The sequence below is a fragment of the Callospermophilus lateralis genome, chromosome 7 (assembly GCF_048772815.1).
Source record: "Callospermophilus lateralis isolate mCalLat2 chromosome 7, mCalLat2.hap1, whole genome shotgun sequence".
Taxonomy (NCBI): domain Eukaryota; kingdom Metazoa; phylum Chordata; class Mammalia; order Rodentia; family Sciuridae; genus Callospermophilus; species Callospermophilus lateralis.
The window spans coordinates 7,194,236-7,209,745 of NC_135311.1; the positions used below are offsets into that span (position 1 = coordinate 7,194,236).

At 51.2% G+C, this 15,510-nt stretch overlaps 2 protein-coding genes across 2 annotated transcripts; both read left to right on the forward strand.

Annotated features, from left to right (window-relative positions):
- The first annotated feature begins 597 nt into the window (after window positions 1-597).
- Lamtor2 (late endosomal/lysosomal adaptor, MAPK and MTOR activator 2) lies at window positions 598-4,160 on the forward strand. The gene is made up of 4 exons (XM_076861616.1): window positions 598-817; window positions 1,105-1,267; window positions 3,665-3,754; window positions 3,972-4,160. The coding sequence occupies exons 1-4, from the start codon at window positions 750-752 to the stop codon at window positions 4,026-4,028; spliced, it is 378 nt and encodes a 125-aa protein (XP_076717731.1). The 5' UTR covers window positions 598-749; the 3' UTR covers window positions 4,029-4,160.
- Window positions 4,161-5,173: 1,013 nt separating this feature from the next.
- Window positions 5,174-13,081, forward strand: Rab25 (RAB25, member RAS oncogene family). The gene is made up of 5 exons (XM_076861666.1): window positions 5,174-5,974; window positions 9,896-10,091; window positions 11,355-11,548; window positions 12,304-12,384; window positions 12,795-13,081. Exons 1-5 carry the CDS (start codon window positions 5,932-5,934, stop codon window positions 12,920-12,922), a joined length of 642 nt encoding a protein of 213 aa, XP_076717781.1. The 5' UTR covers window positions 5,174-5,931; the 3' UTR covers window positions 12,923-13,081.
- The last annotated feature ends 2,429 nt before the right edge of the window (window positions 13,082-15,510 follow it).

The following is a 15,510-nucleotide window of genomic DNA, read 5'->3' on the forward strand; positions in this document are numbered from 1 at the left end:
CGGCCCCGGCCGAGGCCGCCCCCGCCTCGGCGGGTAACTCCCGCTCCGGGACAAAGGACTTTCTGTGTCGCCGCCGTATCTCCGTCCCCAGAGATAACTTGGTCTTTCTCGGGAAGCTCGAGGCTCTCCCAGGCCTGGGGCCTCTCCCGACCCGGAGGTTAACTTCCCCCACCGCCGGACGTCCACTTTAGACCTCCCTGGGACGGACACTGCTCCCCGGGGCCTCAGCGGTCTACTGAGTGCGCTTTCGGAGCCCGGGATTTTGCCTACGTGGCCTTCCCAAGCCTCCGCGGCCCCGAGATTATAGCGCCGCTCGCCCCTTCTCCCGGAATCGTACACAAAGCCACGCTTTGAAAAGTGACCACCGGTGTGCCTAACGAGTGCGAGGTTTTTAAGTGACTATTGGACCGTGCGTTGGCGAGCCGACATGATTTCCTGTCCCCGAAGGGGTTAAAAGTGTCACTGTCCTTTTACTCCCGCTCTTCACCGCCCCCGCCACAGCCACGTGGTGTGACTGGAAAGCGAACTACAGTTCCCAGAGTGCCTCGCGAGGCCACAGGGAACTACGATTCCCAGCGCTCCCCGCGCGGGGCGGGGTTCAGTCCGAGGGGCGCTAGGCTGGCGGGGAGACTACAAATCCCAGGGAGAGGCGGAGCGGGGTCCTAGGTGTACGGGAAGCGGTAGGCAGAGGTTAGCGGCGGGCAGCTTGGGGGTTTGGGTGCAGGAACCCAGGGTTAGGAGCCGCAGGCATGCTGCGTCCCAAGGCTTTGACTCAGGTGCTAAGCCAAGCCAACACTGGAGGCGTCCAGAGCACCCTGTGAGTGCGCTTCGAGGACCCGACGGCGAGTGCTGGAGCGGGGCGGTGCGCGACTGCTGCGGGAGGGTTAGGGGAGGATCTCCACGAAGGGAGGCGGGGGCAGAGGCGGACAGTCGCTGCGGGAACCAGCATGAGAGCCCCTTTGGGAACGGGTACCTGGCGTGCAGGGCACGGTCCAAGACACACTCGGCCCAGACCCTGACTTCCTAGAAGGGAGGAGGGTTAGGAACCCAGGCGTTTTGCTTCTTCCCCTGAGCTTGTCTGTATCCCTCCCCGCCCCTCGCCAGGCTCCTGAATAACGAGGGATCCCTGCTGGCCTACTCGGGCTACGGGGACACGGACGCCCGGGTTACCGCAGCCATCGCGAGTAACATCTGGGCCGCCTACGACCGGAATGGGAACCAGGCATTTAATGAAGACAATCTCAAATTCATCCTCATGGACTGCATGGTATGAAGAGGGGAGTCAGACTTACTCTGTTCCCTAAGGGGATCTCAAGAGGGAGACCTGGATTCCATTCTGGATGGTTGGAAGGGTAGGGAGAGCTCCGGAAGATTATTACTAAGATTTGGTCTGCAGCAGCATTTGTAATAGGCAAGACTCTGGGAGTCTAGTGGTGGTAAGGAAGGAGCCCGAGACCCCTGGTGTGTCTTGTGTTCTGGTCCCAGCCAATCACTTGTCAGTTATGGATCCTTGGGTGAATCACTTAACCTCTATGAGCTTCCTTACCTCCTCTATAAGGACTAAACAGTAATTTCTTATGCCCCTCCCCACTTCCCCAGGTGTTGTGAAAAATCAAATGAAAGAATGGTTAGATTTAAACGGAGTGTGATCCAAGTGATGTCATCTGCTTCTTCTGACTCACAGAACCACAGCAGAATCTCTAGACCCCTTCAGTTTACAAAGAAAGGAAATGAAGTGCAAAAAGAGGAAATGTGAACTTCTTTGGAACAGGAACTATCTCATTCATCTCTGAATCTGTTCAGTCATCAGGTTCCTGCAATGTTCTTAGAACTAGTGAAAAACTAGCAAATGAAACAGGCAAAACCCCAGCCTCAGGAAGCTTACAGTCTTATATTTTAAAAATAAGTAAAACACATTAGGCTGGGCACCATGTTGCATACCTGTAATTCCAGCAACTGAGGAGGCTGAGGCAGAAGGATTGCAAGTTCAAAAGCAGCCTCAGCAACTTAGTAAGGCCTTAAGCAACTTAGCAAGAACCTATCTCAAAATTTAAAAAAAGGGGGATGGGGACAGGGAGGCTAGGAGATATGGCTCAGTGGCTAAGCACCTCTGGGTTCAATCCCTAGAACTGAAAAAAAAAAAAAAAAAAAAAAAAAAATATATATATATATATATATATATATATATATATATATAATATAGTGAAGGAAAAAAAACTAAAATGAGAAAATGGGTGAGGGTGGTGTGTATCAGAGGCCTGAATAAGAGACCTGAAAAGATCTGAGATCTGAAGGAAGGTGCGGGGGGGAGGGGGGTCAGGGCAGGCTGTTTAGCTATCTGGAGGAAGAACAGCGAGTTTCTATCAGAACAGCAAGTACAAAGACTGGGGCAAAATGATGACTGGTCAAGGCTCAACAAGGCTGGTATGGCCAGAGTGGCATGAGACCGGGAGAGAGTAGTAGATGGAGCCGGAGAGGCAGGGGTGCAGTGCCTGGTTCCCATCAGGGGAATACCTAGGGAAGGTGTGCAGAACCAACCTGAACGGGCCCTAAAGGTGAACTCCCCAGGAAGGATCTCTACTCCACTACCTATTGTTCCCCATCCCATGCCCAACCAATGCCATTTTGGTTTAACAAATGACTTCTACTATTGCATAGTGTGGAGTTGGTGCTATTGGCAATGACTTCCAAATATTTTGACTATAACCCCAGCCACAAGAAATGCATTTTAAATCAGAGCTTACTACATATATGCATCCACTAAAAAGAAAGTTTCCTGAAACAGTACTTCCCTTACTACATGAGTTTTTTTTTTTTTTTCCTTTCCTTTTTTTAGTACCAAGGATTGAACTTCGGGATGCTTAACCACTGAACCACATCCCCAGCCCTTTATATTTTTTTGTTTTGAGACAAGGTCTCACTGAGTTGCTTAGGGTCTTGCTAAATTGTGAGGCTGGTCTCAAACTCACCATCCTCCTGCCTCAGCCTCCAGAGCTGAGGGATTGCAGGTGTGCACCACCTTGCCCAGATGCTGCTGCTTTTTTTTTTTTTTCTTTCTTTTTTTTAATGCTGATCAAACCAGCCTGGGTTCTATCCCCATCCCCAGGACAGAAAGAAAATAAGCAGACAGACAAACAATCACCTGTTGGATAAGTGTTAGAAGATGTAAAACTCTTTTTAATCAGCCAGGTGCGGTGGTGCATGCCTGTAATCCCAGGAGCTATAGAGAGTAAGGCAGGAGAATCATAAGTTCAAAGCCAGTCTCAGCAACTTAGTGAGGCCCTAAGCAACTTATTGAGATTGTCTCACAATAAAAAATAAAAAGGGCTGGGGATGTGGATCAGTGGTTAAGTGCCCCTGTGTTCAATCTCTGGTACCAAAAAACAAACAAACAAAAACAAAATCCAAAAGACTCTAATGAAAAAAAAAATCTTTAATGTATATATTAATGCCCCTGCTGACTGGGGATTCAGAAAGAGAAGTCAGGTTTCTGGGAGACTGTTCCCTAGGGTAAATAACCTCACATCCAGGACTATGACAATGCTTGTCAGTTCAACCTTTGGCTGTGCTAGGGCATGCAGTCTCTAGAGCCCGAGGAACTGTTGGGGAAGGGGGACTCCAAGTGCCAAGCAAAACATCCCATCCCATCATATGATCCCCACAGGAGGGCCGTGTAGCCATCACTCGTGTGGCCAACCTTCTGCTGTGCATGTATGCCAAGGAGACAGTGGGCTTTGGGATGCTGAAGGCCAAGGTATGTATGTGCCCATCTCTTCACCACTCTGGGCCCGGCCTTTGTGCTATGTCGCCTGGTCTACTCCGACCTACATTCCCTTTCTGGAGTTCTGTCTCCTTAGTCCATGTCTGCTGTGGGTGAACTCCCAAGAGCAGGTGGTTGCTCAGTATGTCTTGGGGATCAGACTGGGTTGGGATCCCTCTGGGTGGACTGATGTGTGCTCACCCTCTTGCAGGCTCAGGCCTTGGTGCAGTACCTGGAGGAGCCTCTCACCCAAGTAGCGGCATCATAATGGGCGTTGATGGAGGCTGGGGTCAGAAAAGAGAGATGACCAGTCAGAGGGGCAAGGCCTCCTGGGCAAACCTCCTGAACTGTGGGGGAAGGGTGGGCTTTTGTATTTTCCAGAATAAATGTTAACTCCTGACTTGTTTCTTGGCTACTTTCTTGGATGGAAGGAATCAAAGACCATAGGAAGGACCAGGGATGGCCTAGAGGATTCCTCATGTTCTACAAGAGTGGATTTCCACCCATCCTTCCTTCACCGTGACATCCCATAACCTGATGGTTCTTGGCTGGTGCAAGCTTCCTTTGCCTATCCAGTGGTGACCTTACCTAACCTCTGCCGCTCAGAGCAGAATCTTACCCACCTGGAGGCAAAACCTTAGGAGTGAGCTCAGATGAGCAAAGAACTGGTTAGGTTTGGAAAAAGAATACATGGAAAGCCCTGGAATTTAGTATCCTTGATTAGAGGTTTTGAAAGGGTCCCTCTGACTGCCCCCAAAGGGGGGGCCATTCCTTTTCTCTTCTCCCAGGTGTTCAAAGGCTCACCCAGACCCTTTCCAGGAAAATACACACACACACACACCCATATAATTTATGTATATAATTGAGACAGGTTCTCACTAAGTTGCTGAAGCTGGTCTCAAACTTGCGATTCTCCTATCTCAGCCACCTAAGTCACTGGAAGTTACTGGTGTGCAACACCATGCCTGGTCCTTCCAGATCTTGAAGCTCTTTGCAGACAAAATGTCTTTGTTGTGAGACTTCGGATCCCAGACAAGGAGTAGAATCCTAGAAGGCTGCCCAGAGGCTCTGATCTCCAGATTCTGCCTCTGTACTCACCCCGTCTGCTCTTTCTGCCTCACATCTTCCCTCCTCAGTGTCCTTAGAGCAAGTCTGTGCTGGTGAGTCCCTTGCCCCAGTGAGGAAGGGACCAGGCAAGTAGAAAATTCAAAGTCCCAGCTGGGTGCCATGGTGCACACCTGTAATCCCAGCCGCTTGGGAGGCTAAGGCAGGAGGATCGAAAGTTCAAAGGCAACCTTAGCAAGACCTAAGGCCCTAAACAACTCAGCAAGACCTGTCTCTAAATAAAATATATATTTTTTTAAATGGCAGGAGATGTCATTCAGGGGTTAAGTGCCCTGGGTTCTATCCCCAGTACCAAAAAAAAAAAAAAAAAAAAAATAGAGTCCAGCTCCACCCTGGGTGAGAAACACTGCCCATCCCAGGCCCTGGCTGTGAGGGAGGCGCAGAACTCTCTGGCCAAGATGCAGCTCCCACAGCTGGGCTCTGCACCTGGGTGGCTGGCATTCCACCAGCCCCTGCCCTTTATTGCAACAACCCTTCTCTGGTCCTCCAGCAGACTCCTACCAGGGCCTCTGAAGGAAAAGTAGGCCACCAAGTGGGTTTCTGCTTCCCAAGGAGCTGTCTCTCTCCCACTGATGGCTGCCCCACCTCTCCCCATGGCTGGGGCAGGAGCCAAGCAGCACACAGTCAGCTCTCAACAGCCTCTGTCCAAAGACCCTGTCCCCAGCTTCCCTACTGTTACCCCTTAGAGTTATCTCTCCCCTTGTGGGAGCCCAGGCTGAGGGCAGACACCCAACCTGTCCAACCTGTCTGACGTCACCCTCTCTCCACCCACCTGGGCCCCAGGTCTCCAGCGCCCGCTCTTCCTGTTCTCAGCTTCCGTCTTCTCGGTTTCCACCCAGCACCCCACCTGCCAGAACCCAGCCTCCCTGGACCTGGCTGGCTTTGAGTCGGTCCTCAGTCCCTTTGGCTGTAGAAACCATCCTGCCCCCAATGAGAAGAGAAGTGGGTCCAGATCTCTTGAGAGCTGAGCGTTCAGGGCATTGAGCTGACGCACACACTGTGACCTCTGCCACCGAAGACATCTGCACCTTCCATGCAGAGCTGAGATGGGGAATGGGACCGAGGAAGATTATAACTTTGTTTTCAAAGGTAAGTTGGGGTCCTTGGAGAGAGGGGAAGCTTGAGAAGACCAGGAATGAATAAATAGAGTCAGAGGGGACGCCCTCCTGCTTTGCGTCTCTTCCTAGGACTCCCCATGGCTCTTGATTCCCTCCAGCTCTGAAAGGAAGGTGCAGGAAGTGAAGGAGGGTCTGGTGACAGGGAGCGAAGGTTCTGGAGTTGCCAAGTATGCCCCACTGTTGTAAATAACGATGCTCATCATGCCTTTATACTGCCCTCTTGGCCTCGTTCTTAATAGAAGCCCGGATCCCTGGGAATAGTCAGACATTGCAGCACAAGAGATGCAGGTCAGATTTCAAAAAGGACTGTCTTTCTGGATAGAGGGAGAAACAAACATTTGACAGGAATAAAATCATTTTTTTCTGGGCAGATATATGGAAAAGAAGAGAAAGAGAAGATCTATTTTTATTGGGCTAGTCTGTAAATATACAGGAAAGACACTGAGGAAGTATAATGAATTTGGAGCTGGGTCTGATAAAATCCAGGGGACTCCTGGCTCTGAGACCTGAGCTACTGTCCCTTGGCAGATCCCTTGGACCTGAATATTAGGCACTGAATTCAACTTGGCTGTCTCTGGAAATATGCATATATCCTTCCTTCTTTACCTCGGTCCCTGTGTTCGGTCCCACTGTGATTCCCCAAAGCCACCTCCATACCTCCTCGAGGGCAGGGTGGCCTGGTAAAGCTCTGATCCCTTTCTAGCCACCCCACCCCACCTCACCCCATTGCCTTCCCCGGCCTCAGCCCCACCCTTGTTCAGGTTGGGGAACCTGTACTTCTGGCGTCCTTCCCAGGAAGGAGAAACAGAGTAAGGGTTGACAGGAGTCCGGGTGCCCTTACTAGGTACCAGCCACTAACTCATTAATCACCATAACGACCCCCAAAGTTATCTTGCATTCTGAGAGGAAGCACAGCATGCGGTCTGGGTCCTGCCACTTACAGGTTAGTGTAGGAGGGCTCTCCAGAAGCTGACTCTAAGGTCTGGGCTGCCCCGTGTTGATCAGGGACCGACACCCATGAAAGCAAGAGGGAGGAGACAGGCTTGGGAAGAGGGAGAAGTCAGCCACACCAACAACTCCACAAAGCCTGGGCCAAGGCTGCAGGGCTCTGTGATGACCTCACCTTGCTCAGCCCCCCATCAAGAAGGGACTGTCAAGGAAAAATATGACTTCCCAGGAGGTTGCTGTCTGCATCAGAGTCAGCCTCTGATGAAGCTGACAGCTGGAGGCTGTCCACTGCCTGCACTCCCTGTGGTGGGGTGGCGGGGGGGGGGGGGTCTGGAAAGCACTTACTCTCTGTTCATCACACTAGTTGTGTTATCCTGGACAAGTCATTTGACCAGTGCCTTCCTTGACTATAAAAATGTGGATAATAATAATGGCACTTACCTCAGGGCATTGTTATCTGAGGATTAAATAAGTTAATATGTGTAAAGCTTTTAGGCTGCTGCCTGCTACTTAGTAAGCACTCAATAAACATTAACTACTAGTAACACCTTTTTTTTGGTGGGGGGGTTCCAGGGATTGAACTCAGGGGCACTTGACCTCTGAGCCACATCCCCAGCGCTAATTTTGTATTTTATTAGAGTCAGGGTCTTACTGAGTTACTTAGCACCTCGCTTTTTGCTGAGGCTGGCTTTAATAAACTTGTGATCCTCCTGCCTCAGCCTTCCAAGCTGCTGGGATTATAGGCATGTGCCACCGTGCCCGGCTAGTAACTTCATTTTACAGATGAGGAAACTGAGGTTTAGAGACAGAATAAGTAACTTACAAAAGTTCACAAAGATAACAAATCTTACTATGATATATAACTATAATGCACCAATAAAAAAATAATGGGGAAAAAAGTTCACAAAGTCAGTAGAACTCAAACCTAAGTCTGTCTCTGAAACCCTCATCTTGAGCAACTTTAGGGTCTATCTTAGGACAGAGCCTGGAACCCACCCACTGGGAGGGATGAAATTGAGATGAGGTTTCCAGTAGGAAGAGATAGGAACACACACACACACACACACACACACCCTCTTACCCACACATACCAAGAAAGAGCTACTGGCTCTCTCTAGTCCTGTACAAATAAGATTTTTTTTTTAATGTTGGAAGACGTCTTTGTAAGTGTATAAACAAGGAAACTGAGGCCCAGAACAGGAGAGCCATTTGTTCAAATTCACATAGCCACTTGGAGCCTGAGCAGAGACCAGAGTTCAAGATATGTGACTCCCAGTGGTTGGGTACCAGGCTGCCTTTCCAGAACCACCTGGGTGGCCTCCTCCAATGCTGGAGGCTTAGGTCAGTGTCATGCAATGTGTGGGCTGTGCTTATATCAGCCCCTCATACCCTGCTGCAGCTCCTGTGATGCTCATCAACCTAAAAGGTCTCTGTGGCCCCTCTAGTGGTCCTTGTCCCTGAAAACCCAAGGCAAAAGCACTGGAAGGTCAGCAACAACCAAACATATCAGTAGTTTTGTACCTGGGGGTTTGATTGTTATTTTGGTACCGGGATTGTACTCAGGGGCACTTAACCACTGAGCCACATCCACAGCCCTTTATTGTATTTAATTTAGAGACAGGGTCTCACTGAGTTGCTTAGGGCCTCACTAAGTTGCCAGCTGAGGCTGGCTTTGAACTCGAGATCCTCCTGTCTCTGGGATTACAGCTGTGTGCCACCGCACCTGGCAGTTTTGTACATTTGCTACATTCTGGGCAATATCTAATCTGCTTCTTCCAACAGCCCATAAGGTAAATACTATTGCTGTTTACCCTTCCCTCCCCTTTTTTTTTCACATGAAAATAAGGTTCAGAGAGGTGAAATAGCTTCCTGAAGGACATAGAGCTAGTCCAACACCCAGTCCTCATTCTCTTGCTTTTTTTTTTTTTTTTTTTTTTGGTACTGGGGATTGATCCCAGGGACACTTGACCCCTGAGCCACATCCTCAGCCCTATTTTTATTTTATTTAGAGACAGGATCTCACTGAGTTGCTTAGTGTCTTGCTTTTGCTGAGGCTGGCTTTGAACTCGTGATCCTCCTACCTCAGCCTCCCCAGCTGCTGGGATTACAGGCATGTGTCACTGTGCCCAGATTAGTCCCCTGCTTTTAAGCATACAGTGCAGGATCTCTTTAGGGTCAACTGAATTCTATTTTTATTTATTTATTTATTTTTATACTGGGGATTGAACCCAAGAGCACTCTACCACTGAACTGTATCCCCAGCCCTTTTGCTTTTCCCTTTAAGACAGGGTCTTGCTAATTTGCAGCAGCTGGCCTTGAATATGAAATCCTTCTGCCTCAGCCTCCTGAGTCACTGGGATTACAGGGGTGCACCACCCTGACTTCTTATGCACAGTCATGGGCACATATAACTCCCTACCTTACCCTTGCCCATATATATGCCACCTATTAAATTGTCCCCTCACACATACTTCTGTACATATCTTTGTTGGCTATGCAAATAATTCACACTGACCCTCCCTCCCCACGTGTCTGCCCAGCTAATGCACAGACACATGCATAACATTCTTGTACTTTCCAGCCAGAGATATGTGCTGCCCCATCCCTGTCCATATTCACCCACCTCAGTAACCTTTTCACATGTCACCCAGAGGGTCCACAGATTTCACTCCTCCCAGCAACGCAGGCTGACCGTCAGCCAGGGCTCAACTGAGCAGGCCTGCAACCCTTGCAGCACCTTTGTTTGATTTAAACTTCTGACCCCTCTGCCCACCATGACAGATGCATTATGCGACTTGCTGACCGGAGTCTTTGCCAGGAGAACAGGCTCCCTCCTCAGTTTGGGGAACTCAGTTCTGCCTTTCTGCTGGACAGACCCTCCCAGCTCAGGTGGGCTCAGGGCCCCTCTGCTGGGTGCTCAGCCCTTATTTCCCCGCTCTTCTAGTGGTGCTGATCGGCGAGTCAGGCGTGGGGAAGACCAACCTGCTGTCCCGATTCACGCGCAACGAGTTCAATCATGACAGCCGGACCACCATCGGGGTGGAGTTCTCCACGCGCACGGTCATGTTGGGCACCGCAGCTGTCAAGGCTCAGATCTGGGACACAGCTGGCCTGGAGCGATACCGAGCCATCACCTCGGCGTGAGCCCGGGGCCTGGGGGGATGGTGGGTTGCTTGCTGGAGCCCTGGGGGAAGTCAGGGATACCCCTGAGAAGAGGAGGAGCAGGGGGAGGCGCAGGAGGCTGGGCAGTGTGCTCCCAGAGGAGATCACAGGAGATGGGCAGTAGTGTGAGGATCACAAGTTCGAGGCTAGCCTTAGCAATTAAGGGAGACCCTGTTTCCAAATAAAACATAGAAAGGGCTGGGGCTGTGGTTTAGTGGTAAAGTGCCCCTGGGTTCAATCCCCTGTAGAAAAGGAAAGGGAAAAAAAAAAGTCCTTGCCACAATTTACTAAGCCTTTGCCATGTGCCCAGGAAAGTTCAAAGAACTTTATTTATACTTGGCATTTTATGTAACCCTTCAAGTACTCCTGAAGAAAGGTGCTATAATTAATCCTGGTTTAAATACAGGCAAGGGGAAATGAAATCAGGGTGGAGCAGGGATGGGGCAGGCTCCGTGGATCAACAGCGCCCCCTGACGTCAGCACTCCATCTGACAATATTCATCTGACCACAAATGCTAAATTGGAGTAATTATAACATCTCAGAGGACAACGGGGGAAGTTAGGATTCCTGACACCCATTCAAAGTGTCTTCTAGTCAGTATCAGACCCAAATATGTAAAAGGTGCTCCATGAGTGTGTGGTGGGGGATAGCAGCTGTTGGGGAGGGTTGTGGTCACACTCGCACACTCATCACTCTTGGTCACTTGACATCTTGTGAGCTTAGTTGATTAATCAATAAACAGAGAAAAATTATACAAACCGAGGCTGAAGATGGCTATTCCGGCTCCAGTGGGAGGCTGGACGCTGGCAGAGATGCCCTGAGTGGCCAGGTCAGGGACCTGTCTTTGAGAAATGGCCATCGGAGAGAAGAGTGCACTGTAGGTTGAGGAGCCCTGTGACAAAGATCATCCAGGAGGCACACTTGGCCAGAGCCCGGGTGTGCGTTGGTGCAGAGTACTGACTAAAATCAGGACAAAGGACCCAAGGAGTAGCAGGCCTTTGAGGGGCCAGTGCAGGTTCTGAAGCACAGAGGTGAAGCTCCAGAGCCCGAGACCAGCATCCCTGGAGCACATGGGAGTCTTGGGCTGCTCCCTTGGGGTCTGGATCCCTGAACCTCAGTTTCTGTGTTTCTCAGTATCTGGCACTCTTCTCTCAGGCCTTTTGGCTTCGAAGTCTGCTCTGAGGCTGGGCCCAACACCCTTGTCTGTCCTGTTCCTGTCTGTCCTCCCACTCCCACCCAGGTACTATCGTGGAGCAGTGGGGGCCCTGCTGGTGTTCGACCTGACCAAGCACCAGACCTATGCTGTCGTGGAGCGCTGGCTGAAGGAGCTCTATGACCATGCTGAGGCCACTATTGTTGTCATGCTTGTGGGGAACAAAAGTGACCTCAGCCAGGCCCGGGAAGTGCCCACTGATGAGGCCCGCATGTTCGCTGGTGAGAGCCCACCCCCGCCCAGTCTGACTCCTCCGATTTGCCCACACCCCACCAGCTCCATCTTTTCTAGTCCCACACTCACCCCGGGGCCCCCAGTGTAGGTTTCCTCCATCTGGACCCCTGGTTCTCTATCTTCATCCACTGTTTTTTTGTTTTGTTTTGTTTTTTGTTTTTATATATACAAGGATTGAACCCAGGGTCTTTTAACCACTGAACCACATCCCCAGCCCTATTTTGTATTTTATTTGGAGACAGGGTCTCACTGAGTTGCTTAGCACCTTGCTTTTGCTGAGGCTGGCTTTGAACTTGCAATCCTCCTGCCTCAGCCTCCCAACTGCTGGGATTACAGGCCAGCCCAGCACTGTCACACCCGACTTCCATCTAGTCTTGCTCAGTGTCTCCCAGTACTTCCCTCTGGGACCCTGTCGGCCATCATGTCCCTCCACTTGCCCTGAGATGGCCTTCCTCAGCAATCATTCATAGTTGATTTTAGGACAGCCCTTCCCTGCAATGCTCAAAGATGCTGGTGGGCTCCCCTTGGTCATCTCCAGTCACCCTTTCCCCAGGGCTTTTCTAGGCTTAGCAGCAGCACAAAATAGTGCTTCAGGATTATTTTTGAAGGATTATGTTTGAAGGATTAAATGAGTTACTATATACCAAGGATTCAGCACATAACACATTAAGTTGTTGTTGCTGCTATTATTGTTATTACGCCTTTGATCCGACAGTTAATCGAGTGTTTCCATTCCTGGCAGAAAACAATGGGCTGCTATTCCTGGAGACCTCAGCCCTGGACTCCACCAATGTCGAACTGGCCTTTGAGACTGTCCTCAAAGGTTAGAGCCTGCCTCCATTTGGCATCCTCCTTCCATCCCTGGGGCTTCAAAGGGCAGTGGTAGAAATGCAGACACTCCCTTAAGCAGCCCTCCAGAGCTGTAGCACCACTGCACAGGCCCCTGGGCTCCTGCCACCCCCCACCCCGGGGCCTCCCACTCAGCCTGCAGCTGAGGGAAGGAAACATAAAGCCACACTTCCCAGGGGAAAGTGAGCGGTTCCTTTTCCACTCAGGTAAGTAGAAGGGACCCATGTACCCCAACTCCACGTCCTTCTGGCAGAACCCCTCGTACTGCATGTGTGGCCAGCCCCTGGTTCTCAGAGTGGACACGCAGAGTGTGTGTGTGCAGGTGGGTGTGTGCGTGTGCACCTCCAAACTTTCGGGCCTGATCACTGCCCTCCATCCTCTCAGAGATCTTTGCCAAGGTGTCCAAGCAGAGGCAGAATAGCACCCGGACCAATGCCATCACCCTGGGCAGTGCCCAGGCTGGGCAGGAGCCTGGCCCTGGGCAGAAGAGGGCCTGTTGCATCAGCCTCTGACCTTGGCCATGACCAACCCTGTCCCCCACCCCCATGCTTCCTGAAGCTCCCCACCCCACCCCCATTGCAGGACTTTCTCTGCCCTTTGGTTCACATCCCCCAGAGCCCTGGGGTCTTCATGCCCCTCCATGCGTATCTTTATGAACTATCTACCCCGACATAGGCTAGGACCCTCAAATAAAGCTGTTTTGTATCAATGCCTGGCCGTCTTGCTGCTTCTTATGGTTCCTCCTCTTGCACTTGTCTGTGCCTCCTACCCAACTTTGGCCCCTCCTCTGAATCCCAGATCCCCTCTCCTCCTCCTCCTTCTCCAGTCTTCCCCACCATCCTGACTGTCCCCCAGGGCCAGCTGCCTCTGGAGTTCTGTGGTCTGGGGACAGTGCCAAGGGAGAGGGAGGTGCCGCCCTTCCCTCTGCCAACCTCCAGGGCAGGTGGGGAGGGAGGACAGCCTAGAGGGGAGGGGTATCTGGAAGGCGAGACAAAGGAAACCATCGGCGGGCACCATCTGGTGCCCAGGGTCCTGGTGCCAAGAACTGAGGTCACGCCAATGCCAGGGGCAAGAGGAGGAGGCTGAGGGAGATACAGGAGAGAAGGGGAGGCAGGGCTGGCCCTGGATGTGTGCTGGAAAGGGGGTTTTAAGGCTGGGAGGTTGAAGGCTGGGGTCCTCCATCCAGTCTCCTGCCTCTCCCCAGAGGGATGGATTGAATCTAGCAGGGTGAGTAGGGGAGGCTCTGGGTCGCTCAGCCCCCTCTGCATCTTCTCCATGGAGCCTGGGAGAGGAGTCCAGGCAAGGGCTCTTCCCCTTGCTTCAACTTCCCCAGTTCTGCAGGGCAGGGTAGGAGGTGCGGACACATCTCCAAGGAAAAGAAGGGAGTAAATGTGGAAGGAAGAGACAGGGATTGAGAGCTTTGGAGAACGGAGAGGGCAGCCAATGGCAGGGAACCCTGGAGGCACCACTTCCCACCAGGGGCGTGAGGGGCACCCAGAGCTAAAGCAGAGAGAACCCCCGGGATCGACATCCCCACCACAGCCCCTGGCTCTCACCCCAGGTTGATGCAGAGTGAAATGCAGAGGAAGACAAAGCCTTAAGTAATAATACTTTTAATAAAATTAAGTTCTTAATAGCACATTTAATACATTAACCCTCCCCCTTCTTGGTTTCTCTGCATTTTGTGCAACATCACTTTGACTTGATTATTCATGGGTCCGTTTTACTTCCCACTTTCATTTTGCTTTTGAAATTGTTTTTCCTTGGTGGATGTGTCTTCACTAGATGCCTCAAATTAAGTCTGACCACAATCCTACTCTACTTTCTACAGTGGAGAGACCATCCTCTCTGCCCCAGGGCGGTCTCCACCCACCCACCCTACCCCACCCGCACCCTCGAGTGGGGAAGGGGAAGCAGGCCCTCCCCATCTCAGACACTACCATCCCAGACTAGCGAGGGTTCGAGGACAAAAAGAGCAGGGGGAAAATCTGTCCCTAGGTGGGGCAAGAAGAGTAAATTGGGGAGAGGGAGATGTTGGGGGCTGGGGTCAGGGAGTGGCATGGCAGAGTCACTGGTGTAAAGGAACAGGCACCGCATGCCAAAGGGAGAGCCAAGGGCTTCTCCACCCTCTGGGATGGGAGGAAAGGGCCTGATCGGGTCGACTGCTGGGTTTGGTAGGAGGCAAGTGCTTAAATGTTGATTCCTCACATGCAAAGCTAGCCTCCCAGTTTTCTGTGGGGAAGGCCACGTGCCCCTACCTGTCTCTGTATTCTTAGGGGGGCTATTCTCCCAGGCCTTGGAGGATAGTTGTCTCCATTCCACCTCACTGGGTAGAAAGTCCTTCTTGAAATCTAGCTTTTATGAGATAACTTGCAAACCTGTAAAGCACCATACAGATTTAAAGGAGAATAATTATTGAGATCACTACTTTCAGAGGTCAAAAGCAACATTATATGCTGAAAGGGAACGGGATGGGGGACTGATCCCCTCAGGGCTCTTGAAGCCCTTGGGATGGTGGAAAGTGTGTTTGACTGACTTGTCTGTGGGATGGTTTACCTGGCTCTTATCTGTAGTAAAGTGAATTGAGGTTATACTTTAGTAAGGACTTCCTCAGGCCTGGGAGAAGCTGACTTGGGAGAGTTGAAGCAAGCAGTCTCCATCCTCCCTGAGAGTCCCCAGAGAGGATGGACCACTTTGCCGCAAGGGCTGCCCCATAGAGATGGCCGGGCCCCCAGGTACAGGGTGTGTAGGTCAACGTGCTCAGCCTCCTCTGCTGCCCCCAGCCCAGCCCCCCACCTGGCTGAGGTGGTCAGTGTGCACCCTTTCAAAGACCCTGGGAACGAGCCCCTCATCTATCTGTCCTACAATTAAAAAATCCACGGATTCTCAGAATCAACCCCAGCAGACTGGAAGCTCCCAATCTTAACTAGCAACCTGCTCCAACCCTGATTCCTGAAGATGGGGCGACCAGGGTGGACTCAGCCATTTCCCTCCTCTATTCTTTTTGATACGACTTTTATACATTCTACTGGACCCAGGGGTCCTCGATGCTACTAAACTTTAAACTATCTGAATATCGTCTACTAAGTAACTAGTAATT

Excerpts from the sequence above, each read along its gene's own strand:
- Lamtor2 (XM_076861616.1), top strand. The coding sequence starts at position 750 with ATGCTGCGTCCCAAGGCTTTGACTCAGGTGCTAAGCCAAGCCAACACT. Across the intron at positions 818-1,104 it reads GGAGGCGTCCAGAGCACCCT|GCTCCTGAATAACGAGGGAT; the intron begins GTGAGTGCGCTT and ends GCCCCTCGCCAG. Across the intron at positions 1,268-3,664 it reads TCATCCTCATGGACTGCATG|GAGGGCCGTGTAGCCATCAC; the intron begins GTATGAAGAGGG and ends TGATCCCCACAG.
- Rab25 (XM_076861666.1), top strand. The coding sequence starts at position 5,932 with ATGGGGAATGGGACCGAGGAAGATTATAACTTTGTTTTCAAAG. Across the intron at positions 10,092-11,354 it reads TACCGAGCCATCACCTCGGC|GTACTATCGTGGAGCAGTGG; the intron begins GTGAGCCCGGGG and ends ACTCCCACCCAG. Across the intron at positions 11,549-12,303 it reads TGAGGCCCGCATGTTCGCTG|AAAACAATGGGCTGCTATTC; the intron begins GTGAGAGCCCAC and ends CATTCCTGGCAG.